The sequence below is a fragment of the Rhamphochromis longiceps genome, linkage group LG7, assembly GCF_057381845.1.
Source record: "Rhamphochromis longiceps isolate RC_006_pf linkage group LG7, R_longiceps_female_GT1.1, whole genome shotgun sequence".
NCBI lineage: Eukaryota > Metazoa > Chordata > Actinopteri > Cichliformes > Cichlidae > Rhamphochromis > Rhamphochromis longiceps.
Genome location: NC_140563.1, coordinates 38,277,131 through 38,304,921, shown reverse-complemented (window position 1 = coordinate 38,304,921; position 27,791 = coordinate 38,277,131). Strand labels below are relative to the sequence as shown.

Below are 27,791 nucleotides of genomic sequence, written 5' to 3'. Positions count from 1 at the left end.
GGTTCAAGACTGGGTAGCCTACAAGTTATTAATCTGAATGATCAGGACTAAGTCGTCGGGGCACCCGGGAAGGGGAGGGGGGCTTCGAGATGGTCATAAATTTCTGATTTAACTCCACTGGCCGTCTGTGAGTCTGCACCGACGTCTCATCCTGCCTAAACTGAACTGCCAGCAGGCTGTGTGTCTCCTCAGATGCCGAGGGAGTAGCTCAGGAAGGAGGGTGGGTGAAAAAAAGAAAAGACAAAAAAAAAAAAAAGGAAACAAGATTTCAGCACCGGAGCTGTCCGCGGCTGTCTTGGGGAAGACTCTATTCCTGCTAAAAGGGGGAAGAAGCTGTAAATTTTCTCTGTGTGACTGTGAGGGCAAGGGATAATAAACTGCTGTGCCATTCGTCTCCCTGCGGGGGTACCGACGAACGAGTAAAGGCTCACATACTTCATTCGGGCCAAGTCTTGCCATGCCCGACGGCCACGCTTGAGTCAGGAAGGATAAAGTCGCCAGAAAGTCGCGGTGAACAGCAGCCTTTACCCTTTACGGTGAGTCAACGTATATAAGAGCCGTTGCTTTTCTGTACCACTTTGTAAAATGTTGCATGGGGGGAAAAATGCCAGTCTTGATTCAGATTTAGCCGTGACTGAACTCGCTTAAGGTGGATTTGCGGGGAACCCTGAACACAGATGCGTGCATGGGAAGCATATTTAGGTCAGCATTCATATGGGTGTGGATGCGCGCCGCGGTTGGCATCAAACTAGAGAGTTCTCATTGCAAAGCCTGGCAGCTCCGTCTGCTCATTTCATAACAGTGCACCAAAATCAGCAGGAAACGAGGGTGAAAGCAGGGAAGTTCTTGGACTACAGCTGGTGCACGTAAAATATGTTTTTTTTTATGATGGGAGATCTGCAACTAATGGCACAATTAAGTCATCTGGAACTCATGCCCCTCTCTGTAGCAGACACTCTTTAACTGTAGTTTGCCGTCTTCAATTGTTTTTCCCAGCACTGCCCCACTCAGGGGAGCATTGCTGTTCATCAGTCTTTGTTTACAACTCATACGTCCGAAAACAAACAAGCCAGTTTCGGTGTTAACCCAGGAGGCAGTGCTGCACCTCGTTCTGTGGCAGATCTCTGCAGCCTGACCTGCTTCACTGCCGCCTGTTCTGTGGTTATTCAGAGCCTTTGAGAGCATCGCTGGCTCAGGCTCTCTGGCTGGCAGAGCCTGAATGCCAACATGATGTCTCCCGTGTAAGGATGCATTGAGATTTAAATTCCACCTCCATTCAGACACCTCTCTGTTTCCTTTTTTTTTTTTTTTTTTTGGCCGTTCACAAACTGAATTTCAAACCCCTATATGCATTTGCAGAGCCATAAGATGGAGAATGTTTTAGATGGAAGAGAGAACAGACAATGAAAAGCCAGAGGGAGAACTGTTTGGGGTTTTTTTTTTTTTTGGGGGGGGGGGTAAACACAGAGGGGCAGATTTCTGGTTGAAGAACTGGATCAGGATAGGCCAAGAAAAAGCAACAGAAACAACTTTAAGCTCTTTGACTTGATTTAGGTTCCTTTCTATGTCCTGGTGCACGTACATCTGCGTATTTTAGATGAGTGTTAATGATTTCACTCACTAGCTCTTACAGGGATCTGGGTGAACTCGTTAGTGTAATTAGTTCCAGATCTTTGCTTCCCTGGTCTGTGGGTGAGGTCTTCAGCTAAAAGCGGATTCATTCCCACGAAAAGGCATGCTTTGTGGTGCCTCCATTGAAAAACTCTAAGCCCCCCCTCAACTGAAACAAGGAATGAAAAGGAGGGCTGGTTGGGATTCTAATCAGCACATACCAGTGACATCCAACAGCTTTGGGAAGAGAATCCTAGCACAAGAGAAATGGCACATACAGTGTAGCATCCTTGTAATGCTTTTATGATGGAGAATGCACACACACGTAATAAGGAGACATACAAATGTGGCTTGAAATTGTGTCTATTTGTATGATTTTGAGCTTTTAGAAGATGGTTAAATGCATAATGGAGAAAGAACATCAACATTTTTCTTTCTCTTCAGTTTTGCTATTTTCTTTAAAAGAACTGGATACACTAAATGTTCTAAGTTTGCACCATGCCTCAAATGAAACAGTCAAGAAAAAACAACAACTCTTTGGTTGCTCACAAGCTAACAAGATATGTTCACATTGGAGCCGTAATCTCTCTCTGCTTCCAAAGGATCCATCCAAAACAGCTGAAAGGTTTGATATAAATTATCGGATGTGATATTGTCTTAAAAAAATGCTTTTATATATTAAACTGGGCAAATATAATTTGGTGAGTGCACCCATTATTATGAGTGGATTATATCCTAGCAAATACCGCCCACCCCCCATCTATAAAAATCATCCTATATTTGTAGCCTTCTTAAGCGATTAGATGTCCTGCCAATGCGAATCAGTGCCCGTAAAAGATTACTCTTTAAAGATGAAGTTGCTTCAACTAAATTGCTGAACATCCCATACTGCCACATAGTACACCGATCTAACCTGAGCTTTCAGCATCTTCTTGGGATTCTTAGAAAATAAAATTAATCAAACCTCCTTGGAAGATATGAATATAACGGTCCAACTTACTTCACCAGTATTAACTTAATGAATAATGAATAAAAAAAGACCAGTTGTGCTTTATCACAACTATTTTTCATCTTTATCTGTAGACTGTTTTTCCTCAGTCTAATAAATGGCTGCTCAGTGAGCTCAATAACCTACACATGGTGTCACTTGTATAGCAGAAGACTTAATTCCATTACAGACTTTAATGTTGGCCTGTGCCTACAAGAGAAAATTGATTCTGCTTTAAATAAACATTTCACAAATTCTATAAACACAGTACCATCACGGATAAATGGTGTGGTGTTACTGCTGTCAGTGGATACTCTAGAAGAAGTTAGGATGTTTTGCCTGATGTGGCGTGGGAGTGTTAAATAAATGAATGAAGTGTGGACACTTACAAAAAAAAAAAAACACTCAGAGGAGTAGAATAAAATCACAAGGATTTCAAGAGCACTTTGGCGCCACCTCCCACTGAAATTATCAATTTTTAATTAAATCAAGATGCTCCTGAGAGAATCATCATTTCAGGACTAGTCATAGTCATTTGCCAACATGAATCGGGAGCGGAAATGCACAGTTGATTTTTCTAGGACTCAAATATACATAAAATAAACAAAACAGGGAAATAAAATTAACATATAGGTAAACTCCCCTAAACCTGGCTTTTGTATGGACAAAGGCAGGATATATCACATAAGACCTAAAAAAGACCAAACTGCTGATGTACTTCACTATCTTCAGAATATTCTCACACAGTACAAGATTTCCTCAGACATATATGTCAAGTTCTGCTCTAAGGAATGGCCCTGTTTTACGTCCCTTTGGTCCAGATCTTTTTTTATTCAGGGGCATTTAAATCATTCAGAAAGGTCCAGGAAGGAGAGCAGAGTAGCCGAGGCAGTGGCTCCTGCAGGAGTCTAGTGATCGTCAAGCCTGAGGGAGTTTTATCCTGCTCGCTTATAGAGGGTGAATGTGGGTGACTGCTGAGCCTTAGTGGAATCACTTTTTAATACAGTTGGCACCTGAAGGGGGGTTAAAAAAAGTCAATAGGTAAAGTAATATAAGCAGTTGAGTGAGTAAAAAGGTTGTAAACAAGTTGGTGGAGCTCATCAACATTTTCTAAGCAGTTTTCTGTTTTCGGGTAACGACAAATGACAGCAAAGCAAATGTGTAGTCAAGTCAATTTGTGGTTAATTTACCTTCATTTTGTCTATTTTCAGCAGTGTCACTACAAAATTATAACTTTCCTTGTAGCCTGAAAAAAAACCCAGTCTGACTCGCATGGATCCTTTCAAAGATGATTTGATGTAGATATTTATAGGCAAGGTGTCAAAGATGAACCCCCCCCCCCCACACACACACACACACACACCAAAAAAAAAGAGATCATCTCTCTCGTGAGTATGACGCAGATGCAGGTGTTGAGCTTCACAAATGTAACCGACAGCCGGGCAGGAAGAGGGCTGATTGGTTTGACAGGCTTGTGGTCCAACGCTTTGGTTTTTTTTTAGACTTGCAAGGTGAGCGAGTGACAGGTTAGTCAGCTCTATCTAATGCACTATGGTATCAAAGCCAAGCGCTGACCCATTTCTGTCAGAATCAACTTGCACATGGAGAAAAAAAAAGTATTTTTAAAATTCATAAGCTAACCTGAAAATGACAAGGTCTTCTGTCTGCACATGCGTTTGCTCATCAGGAGTGGCGTCAGCTCCAGCATTGTTTGGAGAATACAAATGCTGAAAACAAAGAACCTGACCTCTTCTTTCCTTCGGCAATATATAATTTGCATACAAGTGTAGAAAGCTATCATTACTTTCCTAAACCCTGGACTGGGTTGTGGAGTTTATTGATGAAGCTGGTAATGTTGTGATCCCTGTGTTTCTTTCTCTTTTGTTTCAAAGTACAGGTAGACCGTCACTTTGGCCGTTGTAGCATATTGAAATTATGCACGCTTTTCATAGATGGCATTGATTCGATAGAGTGCACAAAAACCTTGGGTCTCATATAAGCATTTAGCTTATTGTTATTATTACATCCCCCCCCCTTCCCCTTCCCCCCCGCGCCACTTCTGTTTATGAAGCTTATTCACTTTGCTGGCCATTACACAACAATTTGTTTTCTGTTGATAATGCCATTAAAAGTGGCATGGCCTGTTATCTGCACTGCACAGTAGTTGAGGATCCAGCTGAGGATCCAGCTGTGCTAGCAGCATTTAACCAATGTATCAGTCATGGTATGGTTATTTTAAGCCTTGTCCTCAAGCATGCAAAAGCTATTAAACTTTTTTTTTCTTCCAGCAGCGTAAGCATGGTCTTTGCAGGCATCTCTAGCATCTAAAAGCTGTCACTGCCTTATGCTGATGCCAGAACCGCTCTGAGCCTGAGTGGAAAGGTCACTTCAGTGGATAATTAAGTCCTCATAATAGTCACGGTGCCTTCCTCTGTTATGATCACCACTTCTCCTCTAATTATATGTGTTCTTTATGAGCAAGTGTCTTCTTCAAAGGCTTTGATGCAGTCAGGCTGTTCATATATCTAAGCTATTGTATTATAGCGTTCTTGTTTGAATATTTCTCTGATATTTCTTTTTTCAATTTTGAGGTAAACTGTAACAATTTAAGGACTGTGAGGGTTATGGTTAGGGTTAACAAAAAACAACCCCCCCCCCCCCCCACAACTATGATAGAAATATTAAAAGGGTTTTCTAAGGTGGAAAAGTAGGTGTATTCAAAAAAGCAAAACTGAAACAGACGTTATGAATAAATCATGACATGCATTATAAATCAAACAGGGCATATTTTCTTCCCACTATCTTAATTATTTTCTGACTTTTGAAGTTTGACTGATACTGCACTGTTCAAGTGCATCATGCTGTTGCATCCGCTCAGTCATGCCAAATGGAGAATGAATATTCAACATCTGCACAGTGCTAGCACACGGACTAAATATAACGGACTAATATATGCTCATATGTATTTTGTTCAAATAACAGATATAAATGTAAGATCGAACTGGTGTTTGATGTGATTGTTAAAATAGTAAGTTTTAAATCCTTTACCACACCCACCATACATCCTGTACCAATCAATCAGTTGGACACACCCAGGAGTCTATATAACTCCACCCTTTGGGCCTGCTAGGCCTTTTACTGCATGTCTACCAGAATGCGAACATAGGACCTCGTAAGTTAAGTAGACTCTGCTTAAACCTTTAATTGCCTGATTGCCATGCAATGTAAATGGATAGTTCATCAGTTGAATGTTTATTTATTATATTATACTAAGTCCTTGTATTGTTGCCTTCCATAATGGAAAGACAAACTCCAAAATGGTGGATGCATTAGTCATGTGGTATTGTAATTTGGTTTGATCTTTATTTGTAATTGTCATTATTTTTATGTATAGAAAAAACTCCCAAATCATCCATCCATCCACCTAATCATCCCTTCATTGAGTCTTCCAATTCATCATCAATTGTTTAAATGTGCCACCACATCAGATGTTCTGTCAGCAACAACCACCACCTTTATTCTTGTTTCTTCAGTGATATTTTTCAGTATGTTGACAACTGTATTTATTATAAGTTATTTCACTTTGATGTAATTGTTTCCCTAATCCTTGACAGCAAGCATGGAGTCTAGCACAAGTGCCATATTGGAGAGATAAGCAGTTAAGAAAAATGTCAACTACAACCATTTAAAAAAGAAACTGAACGCAGAACCTTTTTAGTCTAACCCCATCTGTAGTAAAAGACAACCCACTGAGCTTATTGTTATCCCTGCAGTTATGGTGCTGGCTATTCAGTATTCTGTATGCCAGCAGAGTATTTTAATGATTGTGTATTCTCAGCATGCTTCGGTCATTTATTGGGCTTGAGGAGGGCACTGTACCTAGAAAGACGGCTCTTCTAAATGAAGTGCTTGTCCTTGAGGAAGACAATGTGTCCCAAAATCTCCCACTGAACTTGGGAGTCAGTAGACATAAAACTCACATGTCTAATAAAATGAGGTTTTCCAAGCAGCAGAGAACAGTCTCCTGATTGCCTGCAATTTTTTTTACTTTTAGTACTCCTGAGCACCAACTCCATTTATTTTAGATTTTCATAAGCATGCTGAGATTCAAAATTATACATGATTTTTGGCATTATCCCAGTGGGAAATATTTCAGGTTATGCATGATTTTTGGCATTTTCCCAGTAAGCTTATATAGCATATGCTAAATAAACACTACTGTTCTGATGGGCTGCAGTTAATTAATCTCTGCAGGGATGCTATGCCTCAGATGAATTGACCTTTCACCACTACTTAGTGCATGCCATCCAAAACAAAATGGTGTGCTTCTGTTTGTTTGTTTTTCTTTGTACATTTGAAAACTTGATTTAAATGTATTCTAAATTGGTTTTCTATTTTGCTAAATGCATGGAATCATAAAGAGTGAAGCTATGCTGAAATGGGCACAAGCAAAATGAGTGTAGTTTCTGGAGTCTATGAAGCATGGGTCCCATAGCAGTCTGACGACATAAGGCCTGACAGGCTATTAGTTGTAACCTAGGAAGGGAGAGAGGGGAATGACTCCTATTTCACTTTCGATAAATGTGATTAAATTTCACACAAGCACTTAGTGTATGTGGAGCATGGTTGGATGGGATTGTATTTCAGAGCAAAAAACACATGTCCCAGAAGTACCTTGTAATCAACTTGAATCCACAATGCCGCCCCCCACCCCCCTCCCACAATAATGCAATTCAAGGTTGCTTCTCTTAAGTGTAAATGAGATCTCGGTCTGATTTTGCTGAACACTCTACCACATCTTACGGTTCATGATTTCACTAAATGTGTTTAGGGATTGAAAGTATTCAGTATTAAGTTTCCGGGAAATGGTGGAGTTGTAACTTGGTTCAGACTTGATCAAACTTCAGGATGTTGAGGTCAGTCCGAATGGAAATTGAGCTTTGAAGCCTTATTGCTACTACTGAAAAAGCTGAGAACAAAAGCTACTGCAGAGAACTAGAAGGGATGCTCACTTAAAAATGCAACAAAAAAGAAAGTAAAACTGGAGAAGAAATGACAAAGTCTGAAGACAGGCTGAAGAACAGGTTGGTAACAGGTGGTGGATTAACCAAGATTGTGAGAGAGGCACCAAAGCAAAGACAAAGAAAAATCAACAGACTCCAAATTAATGAACACGAATAACAGAACAGACAAAAACAAACTATACATGGGCAAAGACAGAAATGCAAACCCTCACAAACACGAGTCAAGTGAAGTCTGTTAAAAAAAAAAGCTGTCTTTCTCATTCTACTGCAGGAAAAAAAACACTGCTCTCTTGCAGTTTTCAGAAAAGTCAAAGCTGTTGCACTTTATTTAGGGTTGATCATAGCCTCTGTGTCATGAACTGGGAGACCTTTTTTGTATATTGGGTTTCAGGAAAAAAACTATAGTCTGAATGGGCAAAATCTCATTTAAAACCTGCCAAAGGGGTGAAGTAATTTTTCCCCCCCCCCCCCCGCTTTAGGAGCAATAAAGTTGATCTTATCTTATTTTGAGTAATTTTATTTGGTGAAGAGGAGTGCTGTGCGATATCTATAGCTGGCTGAAGGCAGCAAGTTTTGGTTATTTCCTTATATATAAGAAAATTACAAATGAGTGAAGCAATTTATTGATTTATGTGCAAACAAACATGGAAATGAAGTATATGAGGTAAAATTATATGCAATTCTAATAAGCTTGAAAGTCAAAATATGGTTGGAGCAGCTTTATTCTTCAACACAGCCTGAACTCGCAACCTTAATGTTCAGGAATAGTTTTTCAAGCTTCTTAAAAGGCATTCAAAGCATTGAATGTTGGTTGGCCCAACATGTTTACAGATGCTTGTAGATATGTTTTTTTTTTTCTTTCGACCTCTTCTATACATGTTGATGATGATTTGACAAACTTTTAGATTCCTCAATCCATAATACCCATTACCACTGATTATCCACTTGTGTAATTCGGTATACCTCTGCCTTTTAACAGCCACCTTTCCTATGATACCAACCTGCCTGTGCCCAAATGATACTCTGTTTTGTCTCCACTCGTCTGATTTTCTCAAATTTAGGATCAACGCCATATCATGCTGAGGTGCCAAGTTTTTAGCTAATAGCTCTCAGAATTTACCTTTTAGCAAAAACATTATTTTTATATCTGTACATTACAGTTCCTTAATATCAAAGATATGTTCATTTCAAAAGTGTCAACTTGTATCATTTTTGACTCTTTTTTTTTTTTTTAATGAACATAGCTTGGATATGAGGAACTGTAATGTATAGATCTCTTCAGTGATATGAACTAGGTGGCTTGTGAGTAAAAGCAGTGTAGATACATTTCGTTATGCATTGTCAAACATGTACCATCATTTCAAGGTGCAGAAGGACCGATTTGGATCCTTAAACTTTATGAAATATGAGGTTAAGGCTTTTATTTTTTATTTTCCAGTGAATTGTGGGATCTGCTTTCTTCAGCTTTCTGTTTATCTGAATCATGTAAATAACACTGCACAAGGACTGAACTTTTTCTTACCGAATGATATAGAAATGTGGGAGCCGGAGCAGATGGTCAGGGTTTATTAGTAATAAGGAGAGGAGTTCAGGGAAATTGCTGCTGATTGAATTAGATTGGCGCTAACAGGAAAAACTAAAGACATTCAGTAACGGCAAGATCTGATGTGCAGAGATATTTCCATGGGTTGATTTTTAACAAAATATGAAGTGAAATTTGGTGCCATCTGTGGGCTTGTAGCTGGTGCTATCAATCACTTGTCACTTACAAGTCAGTTTTGGGGGGGGAATAATTATTTTGTAACAGTTCCTCATTTTATTCCTTCTACTTTCATCTTTCTACAGCAATGGGAGTGCTCATGTCAAAGAAGCAGCAGGTGGAGAAGGTGCAGAAATGCACCGCTGTGGTCTCTGCCTTCCAGGCGGGCCTTAAAGATCGTGCTGTCACAGTGAAACAGGCAGAAGGGCAAGTGGAGGAAGGTGAAGGGCATGCCAAGACCAATCCTGATGAGAAAAATACAGAGGACGCAGTGCAAGAGGAGAATGACAATAGCGCAAGTCCATCAACTTCCCAGCAGGCCTCAGCGCCAACGAGAGACGAGTGTAACGTCAACCAGGAGGCTTGGTCGAGGTTACGGGATGGGAAGGGAGTAGAGCCGGAAGATCTTGACAAGACTCATCAGCTCACACCGCCTGCTTTTGTGCGACCCAAAAGGGAACCTGATGATGACCAGCCTATAGAAGTGGACCTGTATAAGAAAGAGGAGGTATTAAATAACAAAAGTCAGTAGTAGTAGTAGCAGCTAGTCTTTGTCATATATTAAAAAGTAAATAAATAAATGCATAAAAAATCAAATAAGATGGTTCACAGTTGTGGGATTAAACGGATGACTACAAGATGTTAAATAATCTCTATGGCAACAGCAGGTTATTATATCTGGTGACCTGTTTTCTTCCCTCACATTAGACATCATGATTGAACAGCACAGGCAATCCATAAAGAGATTCCTTAGCTTTATCTAAACATCCTTGTTGAAGGTGAGAAAGTATGAGTTTGAAGTTGTTTGCTGTTGGGCCTTTAATAGCTACACAGGCTGTGATGTATTGTGTGTGAGGGCTCTTCACAGTGAGCATCCTGTAGGCGGGCTGCTTTGGCTGGCTCTGAGAGGTGGCCATATTCAGGGTGACGCTGACTAACAGAGCATGTAGTTCACAAGAGCAATGGTCCCATCAGGTTTTCTGTTTAGAATAAATAAACATGGCTTCAACTTACTGTACTTACAATCCCGCACTAAACATTTATCTTGCAATAGTAATAGATGTGTCTATTGGAATGTTAGAAGACTGATACATGAGGGTCATAAATACTCGGACACTGACTCATTATGTAACACTCTTTTTAACTTTATTTTAAGAGTAGAACATCTATTTAGTAAGGAAAACTTTGCATATAAATATACTGAAATCTAAAGGGACAATTCAGTGTCAAGCAGCCGCATGGCCAGGTGAGGCCAGTTCTTGTTGTTCCATGGAAAATTAAGCAGATGAAAATTTAGGAATTTATTCCAAGTGTTGAACTTGCATTTGGTTTTTATTTTTTTTCAGTATACCAGTAAAAATAAAAACCTTACCTAATTCAGCTGGCACGCTCTTAAATAGGAGTGCACTGACAAGCTCTGCAATATCAAAAGGCTTAGAGAACCATAGATGTTGACTCGAGTGGGGAAAATCTCAAATTCTTTCTCAGGTTAAGAGAGACTTCACAACATTTAGCAGTTTCAAGCACTTAGTCAGTCTACTCTTTCATGAATGTAGGTACAGGGCTTACAAGATTAGACAAATAAAACGAAGGTTAATTTGTACAAGAATGACGGGTAGAGAAGTATGGAAAAGAAAAGGAAAAGCTCCAAACATGGCTTAGGCAAAGCCATGGCATAGAGCAGGGGTGCCCAACTCCAGGGTCTGTGTCCTACAGGTTTTAGATGTGTCCTTGATCCAACACAGCTGATTTAAGTTTTTAAGGTCTTTTTAGGTCTATAAATACTTGAAGAATTACATTTTGTAATGTTGCCATTTTATACTACTACAGTGGATTTTAAAATCGGACAGTCAAATTTTTATGGTGGCCCTGAGAGGCCAAACGGACTGCAACTTAAAAAAACACCAGAAATAAGAAAAATGCTGCAAAAGCACACAAAACACAACGAAAATAGGAAAAACGACAATGGAAAAAAGAAAACAGAAAAAGGAAAAAACAGATTTCCAAAAGCAAAAGTGAAGTGTTTCTGGGGAGACAATAACCCGACGGACCAGTTGCAGGAACCCAAAACACGGTAGGTGTGTTTTATCATGATTTATACTGATGACGGATTTTAGGCTAATAGTTAGGCTAACACACTTCTTATCTTTCCTCACAAAACCGATAAATCCTCCACTTCTTTTAAGTGTCTCCCAGCGAAATTCTTATATTTTGGTTCCTGCAACTGGTCCGTCGGGTTATTGTCTCCCCAGAAACACTTCACTTGTGCTTTTGGAAATCTTTTTTTTTTTTTTTTTTTCCTATTTCTGTTGTTTTGTGTGCTTTTGCAGCCTTTTTCTTATTGCTGGTGTTTTCTTACGTGACAGTCCGTTTGGCCTCTCAGGGCCACCATAAAAATTTGATTCTCTGATTTTAAAATCCACTGTAGTAGTATAAAATGGCAACATTACAAAATTTAATTCTTCAAGTATTTATAGACCTAAAAAGACCTTAAAAACTCATGTTAGACAAAGTCAGTTGTGTGCCAATTTTTGCCAGGCTACTGCTTCTACTAGATGAGGGTCTTTTTAATTGGTGCCAACTGCAAATGTGTTTATCTCCCAGACAAGTGGTAAGTTTTCTTTTTGGTTGAAGTACCATATTGTGCATGGTTGCAGTGTTACTTCATTCTTAGAAGTTATTATTTTATAGAGAGGCTTGCTGAACAGTCATCAGGTCAGATAAGGTTCACCATATAAGAGGGAAACTCTTACTGAGGAATATGACAAGAGGGATTTGTCTATGGCCCTGGCAGCATTTTTATAGATGTGTAAAAGTACCAAGAAAACTTGCAATGTCTTTGTGTTTAAAGCAGCCAAGCATTCAGCAGTCATTTTCCCTGGCTTGACAGCAGAGTGCAGCCTGGCTGACTTTACAAGGAGGTTGGCTAAAAACCGACACTGAACACATTAGACAGCATCATAGGTAGTGATGTCCTTATTTGAGCCTGAGATGGACAGTTAAGTGCTGTACGTGACACAAACTACATTATATAATACCACTTCCACCACACTCCTACCACTGATGGACTGATGCTTAATTTCTTCTCGGTAACCTGTTACATAGAGGTTTGGTTAATGGGAGATGAAGAAAGGACGTCAGGAAGTTTAGAAACTACATGTTAACACAATTGCAGTTATCAGTTTTTTTTTTTTCTAAATGAGGGGGGACACTACATTTCTGTGAAGCATGCAGAACTAAAAAAAAAAAAAAAGCTCTGTCACTGATGCAATCTTTCTCCTGCAGCCACGAAGCGATGAGATGTGTGACGTGTGCGAGGTGTGGACTGCTGACGACCTGTACCCTTGCAGGATCTGCACTCGGGTATTTCACGATGGCTGCCTGAGAGAGCTGGGCTACCTGCGTGCTGAAGCTTTGCAGGAGATGAGAGATACAGCCCACACGGTTACTGGCTGGAGCTGCTACTATTGTGTAAGTCGGGGCTCGTTGCTAAAAACATTCAGTGCTTACAAATGCAGCTATTTTTGTCATGTTTGCAACATAATCACAAACTTAACTAGTTTAGTATTAAATATATATATTTATATATATATGTACTAAACACTAAAGGCCAACCACAGTTCTTATTTGCCAGTCATTCAGAAAAATCTGAACTGCTATCCATTCATCTACTTAGCTGCTTGTCTAGTTTGGGATTGAGGAGGACCTGAAGCCTATCGCAGTTGTCATGGGATGAGAAGGTAGAGCCTGAACAAGCTGCCTATTGGAGAGTCATTCATGCTCACATTCACACTTGAAACCAATTTAGAATCACCAAGTAACCCAACATCTCTGATGCCCTTGCACAGTCCAAGCTCCAAAACGGAGATTGGACATATATTGGTAAAGTAGAACATTAATTTGTTAAATTTGATAATGGCATAATTTAGTAACATAATGAGCAAGTTATAGAAATATTTGCAAACTCAATCATTGAAATGTCACACTACTGGTGTGAGAACACATCGACTGGTTTTCACTGTAGCTGCTTGAGGTATCATTCTGACAGCAAATATGACTTGTCACGTCTGGAAAAGCTCAGGTGGAACTAATACAGTTAATGATGCCTCTGTTTCCTTTTAGTGTCACAGACTGTGACTTAGTGTATTAATTAAGTACAGCTGAGTAAATTTGCCAGTTGTCATTAAAGCTGTTGACAACAACTGTTGCTGCCTTCAGCTTTCAATTCCTGCTTGTTAATTCATGTCAGATATAGAAGTTATGGTTGAAATGGTGGCTTTTGCCATGTTAAAATCAGTCTTGTGGTAGGTTGTGGTTTTCTACATGTGGTTAGATTGCATATGGAATAGTCCACAATACGCCTTTTGTGTAAAGGCATGTGGAGAGCATAGGCTAAAATCGGCAATATCATTTAGATCATTACACAGAAGATGATGGAGATGGATTTGATCCCACTTTGTGGCGGGCAATAGTTAGAAGCACTTATCATATTCACAAATTGCAAGTCTCCATAATTTTATGTCTAGATTATTACAGTTAGATTTCATATAGACTGAGGCAACGTTTTGGCAGATTTTTCTGTAATTCAAACAATAAAACAAACGGCAGTTTCTCATCAGAAATTCAGTGCCAGTGCCAAAACCCACGACTCCCCGATGACCCCGTGAGAGGCATAATGCAATCTGTTTTAATTCAAGCGTAAACAACTAAAGAGCGCTTTTGCCAGGGGACCTTTCATAGCAGAGTAAGGGCGCCATAGCCCCGAGAAGCAAAATCACATGCCAAAGTTGTGCAAGAGGGATGTTTTCACACAATCTGCGAGAGGACGCTGAAAGGTTTGTTCTTTGGCTAGCTTCTTCAGTGTGTGAGGAATGAGGGCGGAAGGAGACAATTCAGTGAGGGGGCGGGAGCAATGTTTTATTTAAATTGTAAATTCTAGTCCTCCTAGCCAAAGAAACCAGTTATTTTGTTAGTGTATCAGTCAGATGTTTCAAATCCCCCTCCCCACACACACCCTTCTATCATATCTGACATTTAATTTCACACAGGCACTACAGGCTGCTGCTGGCAGATGGACTGAGTTCCCTTGAAAGTGGATTTACAGTCTTCAAAGTAGGCGATTGCAATAGTGGCTTAGTTTCAGTCGCGCAGAAGGATTGGTCTGTGGATATAACTGACCCGTCTTTATAGCACTTTGATGCTTGCAACTAGGCCTGTATGGTCCATAACTTCCACATGGGGTCACCTACAGGAGTTGTGTTCATTTATGCATGTGGAACAAAAGCAGTAACTTTATTCATAATTTATTATGAATTCACCCTTTTGCAAGTTACATGTAATAGGGAAAGGCTCTATAGAGCAATTCTGATTCTAGAGCAATGTCTTTTGACTCCTGTTCTTGATGAGATGCCAGTATAAGGGATCATTTATCCAAGACATGGCAAACTGCAGTTTGTTTATTGTATTTGCCGTATTGTATTTTCCCACCTCTTCTCTCCTGGCACCTCTTGATTTCTTCAAGTAGCTAGGTATGTGGTAATGATTCTCGTACTCTTACTACCTCATAAAGTGACTGCATTACAAGTAAACCTTTCAGATCACACTGTGATCGGAGTCATTAGTAACAGAAATACTGTTTATGAACAGTATTCCTGTTCATATTTATAACTTCTTGGGTAAAGGGCTTGCTGATTATTTAAAGTTGTCTGCAATAACACATCACCAGCGCATCATTGTATTTTTTGAACAGGACAGTCTCAGATAGCTATTTATGCAATCTGCCAGCATAAGATTAGAAAGTGTTATTTTTATACCTTGTTCCCTGCAGGCCTTTTGTCTCCTAGAGAGCTTTTTTTTTTTTTTTTTCTCAGATGCTGCCAGTAGATGTTGCATGAACCCTTAAATCTATTTTAAATTTCCTCTGCACATTATATTGGATGACAAATAAGACATCTGTAGCTGATGGGCAGTTTTATTGCTCAGCGGACAGCTGGTGTTACTAAAGGTAATGCTTGATGCACATAATGGCTTACAGATGCACAAAAATGTCTTGAAGACAAAGGACACAGTTTTAATGATTAAAGCACAATTTGTTTTGCCTCCCACGTTGATTTTTAATTGACTCCTTGAATGACAGACACATGCAAATAAATAGATATGAACATGTATGAAGTTAATTGCAAGCTTATTAAGGTGCAGCAACCCCAGAGCACATATATCAATAAGCTATATCAATACAATAAGTGAAGCATCTCTTTGGCTTTTTCTTATATGCAGAAGTTGGTGAATGAAATTAAATTTGGAGAAACTGACACCAACCTCAAAATTATGATTGTTTCTGATACCTAACATCAGGCAAAATCTTACAGCAGGAGCTTGCCTAGAACAGTACACACATTAATATCTTCCTTTCCCCACAAAGTTTAATAAAATTTGGATTAGCAGTTTTTGCTAAACTCCAAAAACAAACATGGCATTTAACTTCACACAGTCTTTGTGCTGGATTGAAGTGGAGGCATTTGGTGGAGACGATTTGCACAGAGTGCAATTTGCATTTCAGACCCAATATCTGATTTTCTGTGCTTTAGAGGAGACGGATGACTAATGAAACTGATTTTTATACAATATTGATTCAGAATTGGCTGTCATTTGTTGAAATATATTTGCACAGACAACTGAATAGCACATACCATAGGACACAAATCCACACTGGAAGAAAAGTACAAAGCATTGTGAAGGAACACAAAGGTTTTTTACAATGTGACACCAGCGGAGCTTTACTGCACTGTCTGGCTGTAGCTCACTCAGGTTAGACACTTTGTAGTAATAAGCCTGTTAAAATTGTATAGCCAGTGCCACAAGTTTAAGCAGGACGGAGTGTCCCAGACTGGAATGACCAACAAGACCAGATGTGCATAGTTTGAATGAATCGGTCCAATGAATGGAGGATCTTTTTTAAATTAGTGACTAATTTTGTCAGTGGGATTAACTGTTTAAGTGGAACCGCCCACTTTCAGCTCTTAGATATTTATAGAGCCACAATTTCTATAGTAAATATGAAATTACATTTATTACAGTCCATACTTCCCTTCATCCCTGTGCTTAACTGCTTATCCATTTCAAGCTCATGAGGGTGTTTGAGCCTGCTCAAGCACCCCAGTGAGTGGAAAGTATGATACATACATTTGATCTTGAAATACAGACAGTAAGGTGATAAGATGATAGTTACTTTGATCTTGATTATAAATTGAAAAGGAAGAGAAAAATTAAGATGTTGTGCCCATGTTGACCAACCACTAGTGTCCTTTGCCCTTTTATTTTTATATTAGAATGCATTGTTCTTACACTAACCATCCGATCTGTTTATATTTGGGGAAATGCAGATACTGGCAGGAGTGTTAGTCAGACTGATACTGAAACACTCAACACACTTGCTATACAGTAACTCATACTTTAATCACACTTGGCTGACATATGTGCTTTATTCATTTGGCCTTATTACATATACCATTTGCTTCAATTTGCCAAGCTTAAGGGTATTTTTTTCATCTGTTTTTCTAAGTGTGGGCGGTTGTGAATTTCATTTGGATTTCATAATGTGCCTTCTATGAAGCCCTGACAGATTGTAAGGGTGATCAAGGACCATGTAAACACACTAGAATTGGCTTATGTCAATAATCCCAAGGAGACTAAAGTTTGATCACATCACTTATGTGATAAATAATGTAGAAATTTAGATAGCAGCATCTTTTTTGCTGATATTCGAACAAGTTGGGGAATAAAATGACTATCTCACATCTTTGGTTACATTTGTCTTTCCAGCTCTGGTTTTCTCTGGCCTGTGTGTATCTGGAAATCTCTTAATTTAAACAAAAAGTGCATAACTGTCTTTTCTCCTATTAAAGCCAAATTGCTTTTTGTTGACACATGGATTTAAGTGCTAACAACGTTATATGTAAATTTATGAAATAAGTCATTGTGAACCTAACATCTGGAAAACCTCCTTTTATTTCTTTTAATTATGATGCCATTATGGAGAGTGACATAAAAGGCACATTACATGAATTACCCAGGAAACACTGAAATGGGTTCATTAGTCAAAGCTACATGCATGTAGCTAATTGCAAGGACTAGTTTAAGCATACTATGTTCATCCATCAAGCAATGTGCCACTTGCGATAAAAGAAATGGTCTGAGCATCATGTTAGAAAGCGTAATACTCTGGCCTCATCTCACCTCCTGTAAAGACTTTCCCAGGACCAGTTTAAGTATATTCTCTTATCAAGAGTGCCAGCATGCCAATTGACTGTAAAAGAGACTGCATTAAGAGTAATACTCTGCTCTTCCCACACATCTCTTCCTGCAGGACAATCTCAATCTACTTCTCACAGAAGAAGAGATGTACAGCCTCATGGAGACCTTCAAGCAGTGCAAGATCATCCCTGGTGAGCTACTGAATACAGGTTAAAGATATTTGGTTTTGGTAGATGGTAGTAACGCTGGCCATGCAAGAACTTTAATACTTAACCTTTTATTGATATACTGTACGGGACAGCACTGTTGGTTGGTGCAAAGTTTGCATATCTGATTATATAAAAAAAAAAATTAACGAAACCTATTATATTCTCAAGATGATATGACACAAATCACCATAAGACCCAAATTGGTACTGCCATTGCAGTATTGCTTTGCCACTGGTTGTACATGTCCGGAATGCTTGGTGATTAAAAGCAAAGAGATCCCAGATGAAATCTTGAGCACCTGTCTGGTCTGTGGTCACCTCAGACGTTTACTGCCCACAACATTGTTTCCTTGAGAAAGTGCATTTGCCCTCCACCCAGTCTACTTTGAAATGTGTAGTAGGCTGTGACTTTGCTGGATGGCAGTCAGTGGGAGGATGCTTTTCATTTTGTTGAAAATCACTCACCATAAGATGATGTATCTTGAAGACTGCCAGGTGACTAATTAGGACCTGTGTGATGAATTGTTCCCTGCTGCTATAGAGTCGTGCCTGGTGTCAGACGAGCTGCTTCAGTACCGCCACTTTGTATCCAAGCAGCAGTTTGAAAAGGACCTGACTGATGAGCAGGAAGAGGAAGTCTTGGCCCAGTTTGCTGCGCTGGATCCTGAGAAGAAGGGACACATCGAGTGGTCGGACTTTCTCTATTTTGAGTCTCTGGCAGTGTTAAGGAAGTTTCGCACAGAGGTATAGTTGTGGATTAAGGAAACAAGATAATTGGGATAAATCAGCACTGCATTTTTAAACTCTACCTGAACTGTCTTCTTCCACTACCATGACTCTTGTTTGGGTTTACACTCAGCCATGGCCTGCATAGCCCTGATGAGTTTTGTTGTAGAACACTTTAATTATACCTCCAAAAACCTTCAAAATACTCTATTCCTTGTGATATAGAAAAAATTTATATATAAATGTAATTAAATTTTACAGACTAAGGGAGTGTTTAAACAATAATCGTTGTAGCTGTTGATGAAATGATCTCATTTTTCAGTCTGAATCTAAAAACTAACTGAAAGGCAAAAAATGCCCAAAAATCTGGCTTGCATCCAACAGCTGAACTATTCATTTTGTCCCTTGACAATAAGTTATCTTTTTTTGTTTGTTTTTGGCTTGACTAATTTCTATAAACAGGTATTTGCACGTGAAGTCTGTATGCAATGAACCTTCCTTTTTTTTTTTTTTTTTTTTTTTTTTAAATCACAACCCTGTTTGTGCTGCAATACTGTGTGGAAAGTGGGTATTTTTCCTAAATGCAATCCTGAAGCTAACAGTTATTGTAACTATTTTGCAAGTTTTTAGCTTTTTGTTTTAATTTATTTTTCATGCATAAACAATGTCTGAGGATGGAGCCATGCATGATGAATAGAAATCTATTATCCCATCTGGATATCCCCCCCAGAGGCTAAGGCTGCAGACTAGCTGATGGTTCCCAGATTGTGGTTTGAGAGGTTAAATTTGAAGTTTGTCTGAGACTTTGGGGTAGTACGGGATGAAGCAATGTTGGCAGAATATGTCAGACAGTCAAAGTGTCACAGGAAATGACCAAGAATGGCTAAGATCAGCCCTAAAGTGTAAATTTTACTGAATTATAGCTGTTTAAATCACTAAAAGGTAAATGCTATTCTTACACTTCTTGGATTTTATTTTTTATAGAACTCACTGGTGCGTCTGTTAACTGCCAAGGAGAGAGACACTGCAAGGTCAGTGTTTCAGGGTCTGGATCTGGATAAAGATGGTGTAATCACACGAGCTGAATGCCGCCAAGCTCAGCAGTCTTGGTTCGAGAAGCTCAAGAAAGACTCGCAGTCCTGCAATGTGAGGTGAGTAGACCACATGCCACTTACAGGGATAATTGGAAGGAATTTAGGGAGTCATTTGTATGCAAACTGCAGATGGCATAAAAGGTCTGGGCACTTAGGGAATAGAAACAAGATAACATGAATGTGACACCCACCTCTAGTAATGCCATAAAGTCAGTCTTAAGAAAAAAAAAAGTCTGTCTTAAGAATGCTGCTGCAATAATCTTTTATCCAAACACACAATATGACAGCATTTTGAATTAAACTACACCCACTGATTAGTTCTCTTTAAATGCCATACTCTTTCCCATCTTATAATATATTTCATTATTTATGTTAATGCATGAGATTAACCTTGAGATGTCTAGCTTCAATTTAAATTGTCCTAATTAGTTTTATGATGTAGAATTTTAAATGCAAAGATCAATCTTACAAAATGGCTTTGAAAAATAATTGAATTATGGATATTTAGTTAAAGCAATGTGCTGGGAGAAGAGCACAATGCTGGCGCTATGCCTTGGATCATGTGAAAATGCAGGGTTAATGGTGGGAGGTTTTAATCAAGCAGGAAGTGAAAGTTTAAGTTATAAAAAGAGCTTGAAATAAAACTAGCCCACAACTGAATACAAAGTCGGTACAATGAAGTATGGAATACAAAGGACTTGCACAGGACACAAGCTTCCCAGCCTGTGACTTATACCACTGTCATTGCCACCCTTCCTACCTCTTCATGTAGACTGTTAGGTCTTGGCATACTGTATTGCCACAGCTGATTCACCAAGGCACAGATGCCAAAGCACAGCTTGTGCGTATCTCTGTGATCCCAGTTGCGTCAGACGGAATGGCAATATTTGACACCCTGGGATGAAAACGTGTTGGTGTAAGGAGTACCTTGTGACGTTGGGCTCACAAAGACTTTAGCTGTCAGCCAACTTAATTTTCTTTTTCCTCACTCTGACAGAACTGCTATAGCCAATAGCATTAAATGCTGTTCCTCAATATAAATGGTTATGTCATGGTTACAACTTTGAATAAATCATCAATATAATATAATCAGGAGCTTCGGAGAAAACTGATAAATCTTTGGGATGCTGAAATTAATATTGGATACCATTGATTAAGCCTCAGATGGCACTACATTAATAAACAGCCTTGATTCTGTCATGGAAATCACTGGATCACTGGGCTCAGGAATGATGTGACTGATTCAGTGTGCCACAAATGCAGGTTAAAGCTCTGTGATGCAAAGATGCAACATTTAAACATGATCCAGAGCAGTCGCATCTTCTCTGGGATAAAACTCATTTAAAGTTAAAAAGTGTTTATTGGTTAGGTGAATTGAAATATGAAATTATTTTTGGAAAAAATGGACGCCACGTCCTCTCAACAAGAGATAAGGGGCCATCTGGCTTGCTGTCAGCACTCAGTTCAAAAGCCTGCATCTCTGATGCATCAGTGCCTCTTAAGATTGACATCTTGCACATCAGAAAAGGACCATCAATCCAGAAAGGTATATACGGTACACGTTTAAGAGCAACATGCTCCCATCTAGATAACAACTTTTGCAGAGAAGGCCTTGGCATATTTCAGTAAGACAAAGTGCACCTCTTAAGAGTGTGGCTAGTAGTCACTTTTAAGATGTCTGTGAGATCGAATTCAAAATGATCTTTTCCTAAAATCCAAAGGTTTCTCAGTTTAAACATTGTAATCTGTTTTTCTATTTTACAGAACATTCCAACATTTTGGAACTGGGGTTGTATTTACCTGACTGGATATTTATTCATTTATTTATTTATTTATTTATTTATTTATTTTAAATACAAAACTCTGAAGGAGCTAATCCAAACTGCCAAGACATCTACACTATAGGAAAGCTTTTCTCGTTACACAGTAGTGTTCATCATGTACATTTGCATAAAGATAATTAGTTATAACAATGGAACTTCTCCATAATTGACTTGCTGTCAATATTTTTTTATTATATGCAAATCAGCAAAGATTATGATAACATCCGAAATGAAGGAGAAATGTCAGTTAATGCAGACATCCAGTACTCTTCCTACTGCAACATTTGCTGATTACATAATTTGCATCTCATCATTCTTTGTTTCCAAGATAATGAGGAGAATATTGATTATCAAATAAGTCACCAAAATGTACAAATATTATTCTTACAGTAAAAACTGACTCTGGTTTGAACAACTATCCCCGTTAAGCGTTTGGGTTAAGATGAGCACTTCTTTGGCCACTGTAGAAAATCTGCATGGAGTGAAACCCCCAAATTTGTGCAGTGTCAAAATATCCAACTGTGGTTTCTTCTGATAACCATTTCCACAATGAGTTAAGCAAACTAAATGTCATTGTTGCCACTGACAATGCATGACAGCACGTGTGGACTGTAACAGGACTGGGGTGTAATATTTCTTTGTCCTGGTGCAGAGAAGCTCTTCAGTTCAATTTCCCTTTAGCTCAGTGAAGACATAACAGAGGACTTCAAAGAAATTATTTTGGCGCTGCTTGCACCACTGCAACACTGAAAAAATGGCAAGAGTCCTTAGAATTAAAATATTTTTCTACATCTTTTTTTATTAAACATAGTACATTTCAATAATATCAAAAAAATATTTAAACTGAAAAATAACCCCATGTACATCAAAGGCGAGGTAATGTTTCCTTTATGTATACTGTTAAATAGAGTATTTTACTGTCAGTATGAGTCCTAAGTTTCTAACGCTGACATGGGCACATGGATAAACATGGATAAATTGCCTTTTGCAAGGCTTTATGTGAGACTGCATCAAAATTGAGTCACAATATTAGATATGTCTCACAACATAATGCAATCTAGTGTAACACTACAAAGTGCAAACTGACAAAGCTCTGACAAACAGTCATAACCTCAAGACAAGCAGTTTGTTGCTTGACTGAACTACACAGCTGATGTTTGTGTCCCCTTAATGCAGCGAGTAGCTTTATTTATGGTTAAAGTTGTGAGGAACCCCAACTAGTTTCCCCAGTAGATGGAATAATGAAAGGAAAATTGACAGTGTAACCACTGACTGACCCATCAGAGTAATAATGGAAAAAAAAAAAAAAAAAAACCTCTGGTGGGGTTACTTCTGTTTGTTTTACAGTGTATGTGCATCAGTCGAATACGTGTTCAGATGATTTTCGCATGTTAAAGATGTAACTGCCACATGCAAAAGTGCTTGACTGCAGGTCAGAAATGTACTGAAATGTCCTCAGATTTGTACTGTAATAAATGCACTTTCCATCACTGTCACTGTGTGCCTGCATGTGCTCGTTTACCACTTGATATCTTGTGCTGTCAAATCTAAGCTGTACCATTCCATCCCTCTCACCTATTCGGCATCCCCCCACAGACTCATGGGATTCTGCTCTCCTATGAATTGTGGGTGAGTGTGACTCAGCACTGCATGGCTTGTCTTTTTTCCCCTCACTTCAACATCCTTGAGCACTACTCAGTCAAGTATTCTCGGAGAATCCCTCAGTTTAGATTTAATGTGCAATTTAACCCTTGCTTCATAAGGAGCCTAAGGGAAGGAGAAACTCCAAAGTGTCTCTTTCTGGATGTAAAGCTACCATAGACACGTGAATCTCTCAAGTTTAATGAGACTGAGATGATCAGGTCTCGTTATACAGAGACATGGGTAATATTCAATCTGGCCTTTAATTATAGGGATTAAAAGAAATCCTTTTCTTCTCCTTAGGAGTGCTTCTCCTTAAAATTCTTACTTTTCAGAGCACATGCATGGAAGTTGGGTGAGCACAGTGTCCATTAGGGCAACCCTATGTAGTACAACCATATGCATTTGTGCTGATTAAAAAGCAAATATACTAAATGAAACAGAAAACTCTGCTCCCTTGGATTGCACAAATTCACATGCAATGGTGTAAAAGGTAAAATGAATTTTAGCTTCTGATGATTAAGCGTCAGAATTTATTAAGAGCTTCTAAAAAAATGACTAATACTTGTGGGAGACAGCCTCATGAAATAGGCAGTTGCAATGTTTTAAGAACCATATTTTATATGGCTTGTATAAAATCTTAGATCATTTTTATTTAGTTTTTTTTAAATCGCATGCGAACATCCTGATTTTGGATGGAAAAGCTGATGCCGTCAAACAAATCTCACTGCCTGGAAAGGACCGCATTAAATGATTTGCTGACTGGAGGAAAAACATCTCTAAAAAAAGCTAGTTAAGAAAACATATGGTTTGCATTTCTTCATCATATAAACACATTTCTTACATTTTGGAGACAAAATAAATGGGTAATCATTCATCATCAGCTTGTCAAATTAAGGGATACTGTGTAACCAAGCTCCATACATTCAGACTGCATTATACCTGGTACAGGTCACAAGTCTAACACAGATTGATAATTGGTTAATCATGGAATAAGATCTATATTAATTGTCAATGGAAATTCAGCTTAAAGCCTTAAGACTTAAAGTAATGATGCAAAACTAGGACGTTCCAATTTCCCAGTAAGACCAACATAAGTGCCGCCACGTTCATCATAACATGATGATTTAACTTCTATTTCCTTTTTTTCCTCATAGGCAATGGCAGCTGTCTTATTGTTCATTGACTGCCACTTCATTTTTGACATTTTTTCTTTGGTACAGTATAAGTCATGTTGGCCCCATATGTGAGAGCAGTCCAGCCAGCTCTGGCAGTGAAAGGAGTAAGAATGACGACAGCAGGTTTGTTGCTTTTTTTTTTTTTTTTTAAATATTTGTCAGTCTGTGGGTCAAAGTGATCAGTTATTGGAAAGTATATAAACGATTTTAGTAGATGCCAATTTCTGAAGTTCTTACAGGAAACCTTAAAAGCCTGCAGTAATTTTTACCCTAACTCATGCTTCTCACCAGTCTACACATGTCCATTGTGACCTTGGTGTGGTAAAAATCTTTCTTGGGCAGAAACGTAGGAGTAATTTTGAGTGAAACAAGTCAGCCCAGAAGGCTGCATCATGGACAGTGACGTGACCTGCCTACTTCCTGCTGCAAGCTCTGTTTCCAATGCAAATGACTTCAAATTCACTTTCTAAGCTGTCGCCAAGAGGTTAGGGTGAATCCTCTTTGCCATATCATGGCTTTTGAGACTTTGAGATTTTTATTTGCAATAATTGCAGCCAATTAGCAAGCTGTTCAGGCAGGCAGTGTTTTAGGATGAATACAAACTAGTGGAAGTTTCTTAGGTAGAGGTCTAACTGGGTTTTATATTAAATACAGCAGTAACTTCATTTGTAAGTTGTTTTTTTTTTTTTTTTTCAAAAACCATGATGTGTAAGAATCAGTGTTGGGTAACTTACTTTAAATTAGTAATTTAGTTACATATTACTAGTTCTATCAAAAGTAACTCAGTTACTTCAAGTTACTCGTTACTTTCAAAGTAACTAGTAACTAACTAGTAACTAGCTTTTTACATCCAACACGAAAACTGCAGTCGTGGTGCTTTTGATTGTACTCAGAACTTGGAAATTCTGCCTTCTGAATAGGATGATGTAGGTAACACCAGACCGCAGATGAGCTGCATACAGGGCTGGACTGGGACAGAAAAATCGGCCCGGGCATTTTGACCGCCCCTCCCCCCTTCTTCCCAGCGCAAAGCACGAGGTTTGCATGCGGAGTGAAGCGGAAAAAAGTGCGAGAGACAGGGTGAGAGAAAGAGGGGGGGAAAAAACAACAAAAAAACCCCACGGCTCGCGATAAGGAGCCGACTCGCGTCGCGCCGTTTTGTTCACGACAGACACATCACTGCCAGATAGACTGCAGGTCATAACTTCTTACCTGAAGTTCAGTTCACCTGACGCTCGGACCGGCGGCCACCTCGGGTCTCTGCTCCTCCTGCCTCCCCTTTCCTTCATCCACCTGCTGGCCTCCACTACTTGCTAATGTTACTGAATCTGTGGAAGCTCCGTGATAGCCACCACACGAAGTAGCGAATAACGACCCTATCTAAATCCCAGTAACGAGTAACGCGTTCCTGATTTTGGCATAATAACTAGTTACCGTGCTCGTTACCACAATAATAACGTAGTTACTGTAACACGTTACTTAATAACGCGTTAGTCCCAACACTGGTAAGAATGCATTAAATTAAGATTCCCAGACTAACCTGTGATTATTATTATTTTTTTCCATCATTACATGTATCAAATTGCAATTATTTAAGGACACCTGAGCGTGTGACCATATGCCACAAGGCCCTGAACTGAGGCGGGGGCCTCAGTTCAGTTCCAACCCCGGACCCCTTGGTGTCCCCATGTACTCTTCCAACCTTCCCGTCTGAAAAATCTCCACTGTTCTATCAAATAAAGACAAAAATGTCCCAGGAAAAAATGTCTTAAAAGGACCATTATCAGCTGGGCATATCAGTATTGAGAAAATACTGCTATGCAGTTCATGGTCATACAAAGTAAAGTACATGCAGTAGGACTGATCAAGAACTATAGCTCTTATGGTCACTATAGTGAGGTGCCAGGATGACTCCTATTGTGGTGTGGTGTATTATTTCATGGCATTCATTTGCAGTTACAAAGATGTACAACTGCTGGCTCTTGTATAGAAATAAAAAAAAATGCAACACTATCAGCAAACACAATTAATTTTGTTCAACAATCAAATTTTTTTTAACTAAACTTTCTTTCTTTTACACAGGCCAGTGACCTGGGCAGACTTCCTGAGGGAGAGTGGCATCTATATTTTGGCTGCACGGCCTAATAGTTCTGCCATGCACATCAGACTGCCTCTATAGTCCAGGATCCGCTACTGCATTCAGCAGAGGGAGTGAGAGATGGAGGATGTACCCCCTATAGTCTACAGTTGAGTGAGGGAGGATAGACATGCTTATACAGTGACATGAGGATGGCAAGTGAGAGAACTGGATGAAGCAATGAGGTAGCAGATCAAGCCAGTGACAGAATCTCTCCTCCTCTGCATCACCTCAACACCACAACACTGACAATGCACGCTGACTGACACACCACAGACGCAAGTGACAGCAGCTGTCACAGGTCCCCACTCCAAAACCTGACAGATTCCAACAAATGTGAAAGCTAGAACAAGTAAGACAACCCACTCACAACCTATTCAGCTGGTGATATTTCTTAAACTTTAAATGATCACGCACAGTCAGATGAGCACCTAGGATGATCACATGAGCCAACCTAGACTCTACAGCTCCATAAGACCCCTGGGTGGGCACATTTGGGTGTTGGGCTTCTACTCTTTCACATGTTCTTTCCTTTGGGCCCCAAAATGTCCTAATTATAACACCATGCAACTGAAATGGGATTGTGTTATGCACCATTAAAACTGTTAATCACGCCACACAGAAGCACATGCAAATTAATTTCTGGTAGTGTTTGATTTGTGGGAGGAGATTAACCACGCAGCTACATTAACGGAATATATACCAAACAACATTGAAAGCTATCTGCATACATTATAAGAGAACTGCTATATATACCAGTATAAATTATCATGCATTTAAAAAGATGTATTTATTCCTGTATCCTCTGATGTATCCTGTTTTCTCCATTTCACCCATGAATCTGTGTTCACGAAAATGCTAACTGTGAAAGGGAAAGAAAGCTAACCCTGTAAGTGACATGTATATACTGCCATATAGTGCATTTGGTATTATTCTCTGAGCTGCACTATAACAAGGTGTAAATGCCACTCCTCGTATTCTAATGTCATTATTTGCACTGTAAGAATGAGATGTAGTTGGACTATTGTGACATAATCACTGTACTGAAAGACTGAGATCTGCTGGAAAAGTTTGTCCTTTGCTAATATGCAGAAGCACTCTTTAAAAACTGCTATGGAAAACGAGATGAAATTATATAATGTAACAGATTACACGATAATTTTAAGGCACGCGATCCTGCCCCTGAATCACTAGAAACCTACTGTAATGAATAGGACATTATGTAGTGTTTATGCCATGTAATGGAGGTTTTATGCTGGGTTCTTTTGAAGTAAATAAAGTATGGTAATTAAATCAAATTGTGGTTTGAGGGATAATGTGCAGTGCTGAAATGCTTGCATAGTATTTGC

The 27,791-nt window shown here is 39.1% G+C and overlaps 1 protein-coding gene across 3 annotated transcripts; it reads left to right on the top strand.

Moving 5' to 3' along the window:
• Window positions 1-27,724, top strand: phf24 (PHD finger protein 24). 3 transcript variants are annotated; one of them, XM_085413569.1, is made up of 9 exons: window positions 2-536; window positions 9,469-9,890; window positions 12,668-12,853; window positions 17,748-17,826; window positions 18,385-18,587; window positions 19,554-19,720; window positions 23,083-23,115; window positions 24,351-24,428; window positions 26,388-27,724. In XM_085413569.1, the coding sequence occupies exons 2-9, from the start codon at window positions 9,471-9,473 to the stop codon at window positions 26,482-26,484; spliced, it is 1,263 nt and encodes a 420-aa protein (XP_085269695.1). In that variant the 5' UTR covers window positions 2-536; window positions 9,469-9,470; the 3' UTR covers window positions 26,485-27,724. The 3 variants fall into 3 exon arrangements, with proteins under 3 accessions (XP_085269697.1, XP_085269695.1, XP_085269696.1); XM_085413570.1 differs by lacking the exon at window positions 2-536 and adding an exon at window positions 5,756-5,771; XM_085413571.1 differs by lacking the exon at window positions 23,083-23,115 and having other exon boundaries at window positions 1-536.
• The last annotated feature ends 67 nt before the right edge of the window (window positions 27,725-27,791 follow it).